Source organism: Trichogramma pretiosum, unplaced genomic scaffold (assembly GCF_000599845.2).
Source record: "Trichogramma pretiosum strain Unisexual culture from Peru unplaced genomic scaffold, Tpre_2.0 scaffold71, whole genome shotgun sequence".
NCBI lineage: Eukaryota > Metazoa > Arthropoda > Insecta > Hymenoptera > Trichogrammatidae > Trichogramma > Trichogramma pretiosum.
Genome location: NW_019640814.1, coordinates 55,962 through 64,563, shown reverse-complemented (window position 1 = coordinate 64,563; position 8,602 = coordinate 55,962). Strand labels below are relative to the sequence as shown.

At 29.2% G+C, this 8,602-nt stretch overlaps 3 protein-coding genes across 4 annotated transcripts; 2 read left to right on the top strand and 1 right to left on the bottom strand.

Annotated features, from left to right (window-relative positions):
• The first annotated feature begins 338 nt into the window (after positions 1-338).
• Positions 339-1,584, top strand: LOC106657688 (sorting nexin-24-like). 2 transcript variants are annotated; one of them, XM_014379317.2, is made up of 4 exons: positions 339-429; positions 560-903; positions 990-1,180; positions 1,257-1,584. In XM_014379317.2, the coding sequence occupies exons 2-4, from the start codon at positions 715-717 to the stop codon at positions 1,414-1,416; spliced, it is 540 nt and encodes a 179-aa protein (XP_014234803.1). In that variant the 5' UTR covers positions 339-429; positions 560-714; the 3' UTR covers positions 1,417-1,584. The 2 variants fall into 2 exon arrangements, with proteins under 2 accessions (XP_014234803.1, XP_014234804.1); XM_014379318.2 differs by having other exon boundaries at positions 358-429; positions 584-903.
• A 2,313-nt stretch (positions 1,585-3,897) lies between these two features.
• LOC106657680 (WD repeat-containing protein 5) lies at positions 3,898-6,790 on the top strand. Its single transcript, XM_014379307.2, has 8 exons — positions 3,898-4,077; positions 4,560-4,656; positions 4,746-4,909; positions 5,207-5,296; positions 5,368-5,507; positions 5,592-5,823; positions 5,919-6,006; positions 6,431-6,790. Exons 1-8 carry the CDS (start codon positions 4,027-4,029, stop codon positions 6,529-6,531), a joined length of 963 nt encoding a protein of 320 aa, XP_014234793.1. The 5' UTR covers positions 3,898-4,026; the 3' UTR covers positions 6,532-6,790.
• A 759-nt stretch (positions 6,791-7,549) lies between these two features.
• LOC106657687 (N-alpha-acetyltransferase 11) lies at positions 7,550-8,477 on the bottom strand. Its single transcript, XM_014379316.2, has 2 exons — positions 8,372-8,477; positions 7,550-8,131 (listed from the first exon to the last, which is right to left on the bottom strand). The coding sequence occupies exon 2, from the start codon at positions 8,114-8,116 to the stop codon at positions 7,577-7,579; it is 540 nt and encodes a 179-aa protein (XP_014234802.1). The 5' UTR covers positions 8,117-8,131; positions 8,372-8,477; the 3' UTR covers positions 7,550-7,576.
• Between the last annotated feature and the right edge of the window lie 125 nt (positions 8,478-8,602).

Below are 8,602 nucleotides of genomic sequence, written 5' to 3'. Positions count from 1 at the left end.
TATAAAACATTCAGATCTTAATATCTCGGAAAATGTCACTTTTTGGCTTTTTTAATATTCGAATCAAAAGATAAGTATTTTGCATTAGATACGGTAATTTTCAGGTTTACTTCTGATGAAAGGAATTGAAGTTCGAAATAATTGATGGATTTACAATTCTCCAGATTATATCTAGATTTCTAATCTGTTTAGATGTTGTTTCTGAACAATTCCGAAAAATTTGAAGTATATTATGGTTTGACTCATTTAGTGCTGAAGGATTTTCAAATTTCCAATCAAATCAGCTGTCGGTAAAGTGACTTAAGATATAATTTACTTCGTATTAGTGTGAATAAAGCCTAACGAGTAAATATTTTTGTTTTTGTCTTGTTGCATGATTAAATCAGTATTATTTCTTGATAATTTACCCATAAAAAAAAAAATTTATTAGTAAGTTATACACGGTTTAGATTAAAATCAAGTATTTATAAAAATAATTAGAAAGACATGAATATCGTCTAAGAATAATAAAAATAAATGCTGTAACCTGAAAACTTGATATTGACTCAATATTTTTCAGAAAAACACTTTATCACGATTTCAGATGATTTTGTTATGATGAATCACTTCAGGTATAGACACAAAAAATGGATTAAGAACCATCAATTTTCATCATCACATGAGCTTGTTGTACATCAAATTATAAACAGTGAATCAATTATGCTGTTTTGTTGAATGCTAAATTGTTGGCCATTGGGACAAAAATACGAAATGTATCATTTATTTATCAGTGGGTACCGTCTGGTAAATGTATCACATGGCAAACCTTATTATGTTTATACAATAGAAATACTTAATTCGAATAATGGTGCTAGATATCTAATCGAAAAGAGATACAGTGAATTCAGCTCTCTGCATCGCATGGTAGTACTCTAGGACTTTTTTGCTTTAATTATTAGAATTTACCTTGTATTAGTGTGAGTTTGTTTGGTATAATGTATTTTTTACAGTTGAAAAAAGAATGTGACCCTGCTCCATTCCCGCCAAAGCGAGTCAGAAATTCCAATCCTAAGGTATTGGAGCACCGACGAGCCGCTCTAGAAATTTACATGCAGAAAATGCTAAGATATTCTAACACGAAGCATCATGTTCTTAATTTCTTAGGTATGAGTGGACAAAGTCCAGATTTATACCAGAAAGGGTATGTAGAATATTAATTTAAATTTCACACAATATTCGATTTCTACTGTAATTATTTATGATTTTATTCATTTTAGAATGCATCAACTATGCAAGAATGATTTAAATTTTCGAAATGATTTTCCAACACATCCAGTATTAACTTTTCTGTGTGATCCGTATATCCACGCAGACAAATCTTCAAGTCTTCCAGATATTGTTACAAACGGAGTACTACTGGGAATTTACAAATCTTAAAATATCATTCCTTTTTTAGAAAGTTTATATTGTAAGGGTTGTGCAAAAAAGTATACATAGTTATATAGGTTTTATATATTAAAAATAATCTTAATTGTGTTTAATATTAATTTATAATAAAATTAAAGAAGATTCAACTGAGTCTTTGGATCTAAGTAACAATTCTCAAAAACCCACAAACGAATTTTTTCAGATTTTATTATCATTTTTCTCAATCCGATTTTCAAATGATCTTGAAAATGATATGATATCGAAAAATCAACGCGGAATTTGGATTCAGCGTCCTAAGAAACGTAGATTCTACTATGTTTGGTCGATGGGCTAGAGCCCAGAACAGAAATTAAAAGGATCCTAGTAGAACCCTTATTCCTTCCTTACACGGAAGCTCTGAGATGGGTCCAAAATCGACTTTTGTCAATTTTAGTGTCTGGTATACTCCACCTACATATTCGTAAACTAGACCGGATTTGTGACTGATGTTTGTATGTATGTATGTATGTGTGTGTATGTGTTTTTTTTTAATGAGGAAGGAAGTCCATCTACGGATTCAACATGCGACATTGCCACTTCGCATGGATATTCAGACTGATGTAGTGTACTGATATGTTGTACTGTTGTTAAGTAGACTGATATGTATCTTTCTAGTAATACCGCGACTAAAACCTATCCTCTTTTCTCCTGCCCCTGTTCTTTCCCCGCTGAACCACCGCTAGGCATTACTTCGCGTGGAGAGGCTATCGCTTTGTATGATTTCATCCTGTACTGATGTTAGTAAATTCATGTCTGCTCTCGATCCCCGAGGCGACGTTGTGTATGATTCAGTGAGTCCACCGACCCTTCGTTGAGCACACTCATTGAGCCTGTCATTTCTCCGCAGTGTTCTGTCATGTTCCTTTTTTGTGGCATCTTCGCGACGACTCTCATAGATCCCCGACGTCGGGAAATATGCTGCAAAGGCCACAGATCGCACATAGATATATGCGCGTCGGTGAATGGACGCTGCCTGACAGACGTAACTTTGCGTCCTCACAACATCCTTCCATGTCTATCAGGCCCCATAAAAAAGAACCAAGTCGACGACACTGACGTAGAACCTGCGTCGGCTGTTCCTCGGGCCCCCAATATTGAGCATCAGGTCAAGCAGAGCTCCCGCCATCCGAGCGGGTTTGTCTCTGACGATTGCCAAGTGTTGATCGAAACGTAGTTTCGCATCGATTTATACACTAAGGTATAGGATGCAGAGAATCGATGTGATATCGCTGCAATCTCCGACTCTAAGGGTAATGTTCTCCTGCAGTTTCCTGGGCGAACTTCGGTTTTCTGATCGGTGTTTTGCAGTCTCAATTCACAGACTGCCGTTATTAAGATCATTCGTGTTAAAAAAAAAAATTCCTGATTTTGTAAAGGGTTGAAGTATGTTTCTTACATTTTTGAGTTAGTTATACTGGAAGATTAGCAGCAGAGCTACCAAGATAAAAAACATAAGGATTCACCGATTATTTTAAAAGTTACATTATGATGAAGAAAAATGTTTTTATCTTTATTTTTCAGAAATTTTAGTTTTCTTTCACATTCCAAATAAAATAGGAACGATAATTTTTTGTATGAGGAAGCTCTTTTCCTATGAATTGGCAGCGGTTTATTTTATGTGTGACTGCAATCTTTTAATAACCAGTCATAATGCTGTCTGGTTTATTATTGGTTCAAAATTTTAATACTTGAATTTAATTTTAAACACCAATATTTTCGATAGTTTAGTAATTAAAATGTTTGAAAAAAATCTACTTCGAAAAAATAAAAATCAAACTTTGACCCCAAAAACGGTTTTTTAAAATTCAATCTGGACTGTCCTATACAGAACATTTTAAAATTCGGAAAATAAAAGACACTCTAATATATAAAATGATGGGAAATTATGGTATTGACCAACCACTAGAATGGTATCAACCTTGATGATAAACCACGCTGACTGCCCTAAATTATATGTGAATTAACATCCGCTGTCCCTGCTTGCTTCATTCCATGTTCTTCATTTCTCGATTAAGGAGGCTGTAGCGAAATTGAAAAAATCTTTAGACCGGAGTGAAATTTTAACCACTGATAGTTCATGAAATTACAAGATTTTTGGTATAAAAAAATTGGGAGTTTCCATGTAAATTTGGGAAATAATGAAATTCAAAGTTTTGGCCATTTAACATTGAATCAAATGGGAAGTGGCAGTTGTTAGTGTACTGTGAGCTCAAATCTCTTTACAAGTTAATAAAATTAACATATGTTATAGGAAATTTCATGAGCTTTCGAATGATATAATTATAAATGGGTGTTTCCAGGCAAATAAAAAAGATAATTAAGAGTCCAACACTTTTTCCCCATGTTCTGGCATGCTAACGCTGTGCGCTGCGTAACGCATATAGCCTTGCACATGTAGCGCTTTAATACAAAACCACCTTGCATCGCTACAGCCTTCTTAAGTGCGGAGACCTTAATCATCGCTTTGTATTTTCAAATAAGATAAGGTTAAGTTTGGATGTTGCCGTGTATACTGTATAGTGTTTTGTATCAGTAAACAGTGTTTTATATCAGTTAACAGTTAATCAGTTAATTTTCATAATGGTACCATCAAACTTGACTTCAGGAGTCAAAAGTAGCTCATCAACTCTGGTATGAGATCAAAATATTAAATTTCAATCAGAAAATGAATATTTATCTTACTCTTTATTATTTTTGTTTCCAAATTAGGGAAAACTACACTTTCTACACACCCAGTTAAATTTGATTTTCTCTCTTCAATAAAATATGTATTTTAAATTCACATAAATTGATTCTGTATATTTTTATATTAATATGTTAATGAAGACACAATAACAAATGACTTCAATTTTCAAAAATCTAAATGACATTGAATACTGCTTAATACATAAATATTTTGTAGTGTATGATGAAAATTTATATTTTTCACATAAATCTTTTTATAGTTTTTTTATGTTGATAAACAATTTTACATATATTTGTTCATTAGTTGTTTTTTTTTTTTTTTTCATTGTTCTGAAATATAAATTTAATTTGCATTTAAAAAATCATCAATTACGATTTTAGTCAAACAGTTCATGGCGGCATAATAAAAAAAATATTTTTTTTTATAGAAACCAAACTATTTATTAAAATTTACGCTTGCTGGTCATACCAAAGCAGTATCATCAGTCAAATTCAGTCCCAATGGAGAATGGTTAGCGAGTTCATGTAAGTTTATAATTTTTTCAAAATATTAAATAAAAAAAACCATTCTAATATTGAATTTGGAAATTATAAAATTTTATTCTGTTATATAGCTGCGGATAAGCTGATTAAAATATGGGGTGCTTATGATGGAAAATTTGAAAAATCAATTGCTGGACACAAATTAGGTGTTTCAGATGTATCATGGTCTAGTGATAGCAGACTTCTGGTTTCAGCTTCTGATGATAAGACTCTCAAAGTTTGGGAACTTAGTTCGGTGTGTATTGGTCATTATAACTTATTATAAATTAGAATCTTGATTTGAATATTTATAATTATATAAATGAATTTTACAATACTTTAAAAAGTTAATTTATAGAATTAAAAAAAAGTAAAGTTGAATCAAAACTCATGATTATAGTATTTTTATAACTATAAAAAAATTTCAATGATCAAATTGTTGCAGCTCACGAGCTGATTTGTTGTAAAAAATTGTTAACTTCAATCAAAATTATGAAAGTTAAATTAATGCTACATAATTTATATTCTATTTATATCTTTCTTAATGCTTCAGGGAAAATGTTTAAAAACTCTAAAAGGACACAGTAACTATGTATTCTGCTGCAATTTTAATCCTCAATCGAACCTCATTGTGTCAGGATCAGTAAGTATGATTTTATCAAAAATTAAAAAAATTTTTTTTTATCCATACTTAAGATTTCTTTATGATTATAGTTTGATGAAAGTGTGAGAATATGGGATGTTAGAACTGGTAAATGTTTGAAAACATTACCAGCTCATTCAGATCCAGTGAGTGCTGTACATTTTAATAGAGATGGTTCCCTGATAGTGTCTAGCAGTTACGATGGTTTATGGTATAAAATAACTTTTTTTAATTTTATTGTTTACTTTCAATTCTCCAAAATAATATTTTAATATATATATCTATTTTTTACCAGTCGTATTTGGGATACATCATCCGGACAATGTTTAAAAACTCTCATAGATGATGATAATCCTCCAGTATCATTTGTTAAATTTTCACCAAATGGAAAATACATTCTGGCAGCTACTTTAGACAATACCTTAAAATTGTGGGATTACAGCAAAGGCAAATGTCTAAAAACATATACAGGACATAAAAATGAAAAATACTGTATTTTTGCCAACTTTTCTGTAACAGGAGGAAAAGTATGTATAATTTCAAAATGTGCAAGTTTTAATGAAATTAATTACATATATATATATACTTTTAACAAAAAACAATGATAAATTTTTTATTTTAGTGGATTGTATCAGGATCCGAAGATAATTTTGTATACATTTGGAATCTACAGACAAAAGAAATTGTTCAAAAATTACAAGGCCATACAGGTATTATTGATTCATTTATAAATTTAATCGATAAGTTAAAAAATAAAATTTTTATTTTTTGCTACTTACAATGGATTCTTCTTAATAACTTGAATAGAATATATTATAAGCAATTATTTAATCTAGGACTATTCAAGTGTTTATTTGCTAGTAATATAGTTGTTGCATTAATAGTATTTAAATTATGCTCTTGGAAAATGATGTATAAAAGTTATGAGTGTATAAAAGGTTCTTTAGATTTTGTGGGTAAATTAAGTATCATAGACGAATTAGTGCTCGTTACTTACTAATCCCTAATTCTAAAAATTCATTATAAAGAATATACTATGAAATGATCATTATCAAACACCAAAATTATTTAAATTTTAATTTATATAAGTAACTCATAGGAAAATTGATTAAAATTTAAAAATGTTGCTTTCAGATGTTGTTCTCTGTACTACTTGTCATCCTACAGATAATATCATTGCCTCTGCTGCTTTGGAAAATGACAAAACAATTAAAATATGGAAAAGTGATACATAAAATTAAGTGTTAGTGAACTAAATTAGTTTTAATAATAGTTAATTTTCTTCTGTACTTTGATTAAAAATTTTTATATAACTTCTGAATATTGATACATAATTTCAATAATTTAAGAAATATTAGTTTTTTATTTTTTTAAGTCATTATTAATTGTAAAAAACATAAGGTAGAAAATGCCAATTTTCAGTTAGATTATATTCTTCATAAGAATATTCACAGTATGGAACTCTTGAAATATAATTTTTTTTCTTGAAATAAATGGATGAAGTTTGTCTAATTTTTTTTTATTGACTTTGTTTGAATATGAACATATATGAATGCACTTTGGAGACAATCTTTTTTAACAACAAATGTGAAAAAATTTTTCAATCGAGACATCTGTATAAGAGCGAATTTAATTTTAATTTGTTAGGATTGAATACTTAAATATGGGTGGAGCTTAGCACTTGTCAAATAGTTTATTTACATAATTGCCAAATAAAGTATTTATTGAATTGTCACAATTTTTATAAAAATTTACTTTATTTTGATAAAACTTTCAGTTGGTATCAGTAAAATTGTGTCAAAGATTGTTCCACAGAGTGTAATGTTAAACAAATTTTAATTACGTTGCACATGAACTGATGCTATTTTTGTTTTAATTGTTCAGATGACATTCATGTTTGCAGACATTATATTGTCAAATTAACATCCAATTAGAGTCCAAAAACAAAATTAACTATTTTATAATATATGCTAAACTAAGCCTTGATTTATATATTTTAATTGATTAATTGATTGTATTTATGAAATCAAGATACTACAAAATAAATTGCTATATTATTTTTAAGATGTAAATAAAAACCAAAAATGAAAAAAAAGGGTATCAATGAAAAGTATGCTTTAAAAATCTTTGTTTGTTAAATACTTTGCGTTTTCCTCTTTTTTTTATATTAACACAATCATAATAAAAAATTTACATCATATAGAAAAATACTTGAAATGTAACACAATGTGAAAAATTTAGAAAAACTCAGAATTTCAATTATAAGCAAATTTTTATTAATTAGCAACATTCATCATTTTTTATTGTAATGTTAGAATAACAGTTATCACTAGATGTATCTTTCTCTTCTTTAAATGATTTTAAATCTCTTTTCATGGCATATGCATCTTCACCATCAGCATAATATTTTGGTTCAATTTCAGATACTTCAAAATCTAGACTGTTGGTGTACAAGTTTAGTGCAGCTCGATTACTTCTTCTAACATGTAGAGAAACATATTTAGCTTTAAAACACTCCACCATGGCTCTTGATGCTTGATTCATCAATTTTTGAGCTATTCCTAATCTTCTGTGAGATCTTTTAACAGCTAAACTAGTTATATGTCCATGAGGATTATCTTCACAATCTTCTTCCATTTTTGCCAATACATATCCTACGATTTGATTTCTTTCATCTTCAGCTACATAACTTAACTGTGGCCATGATAAAGCATGATATAAGTAATATTTCATTTGATAATTTTCAGGCAAACATTGTAAATTACAATGTTGAATGTTGAGTAAATCATTTGGGTTTGCACATCTAATATTAATTGACATTTTGGTACAGCTATTCTGAAAATGTAAAAAAGGTTATATTATTTATCCAACCTTATAAATCCAATAAAAATTTAAAAATTAAATTTCATCAAGAGAAAGAGAAAAACTGAATGCTATATGATGTATCTGCAGAGTTGAATCCAAGAAATTATTCACATGCTATTAAATGAAATTTATTTATCGAAAATAGTGGTTTTAATAGAAAGAATTGGAGAATATTACTCTCAAGTTATAATTACAGTTGTGTTTACAAACCTTTTTTGTTTTATTTAAAAATTCAATGCAGACATGCCTATGATCGAAGTTATGATAATTTTGTTAGTGATGCATGTTAAGACCAACTCACGAAAAAAGATAGAAAAAATACCGACTGAAGGTTTGATGTTTCTAGATGTGTGCGACGTATATATTTTTTCACTGGATTATGAAACGGAATGTGAACCATGTTTTCAATTTCAATTTGATTGATTCAGTTTGAGATTATTA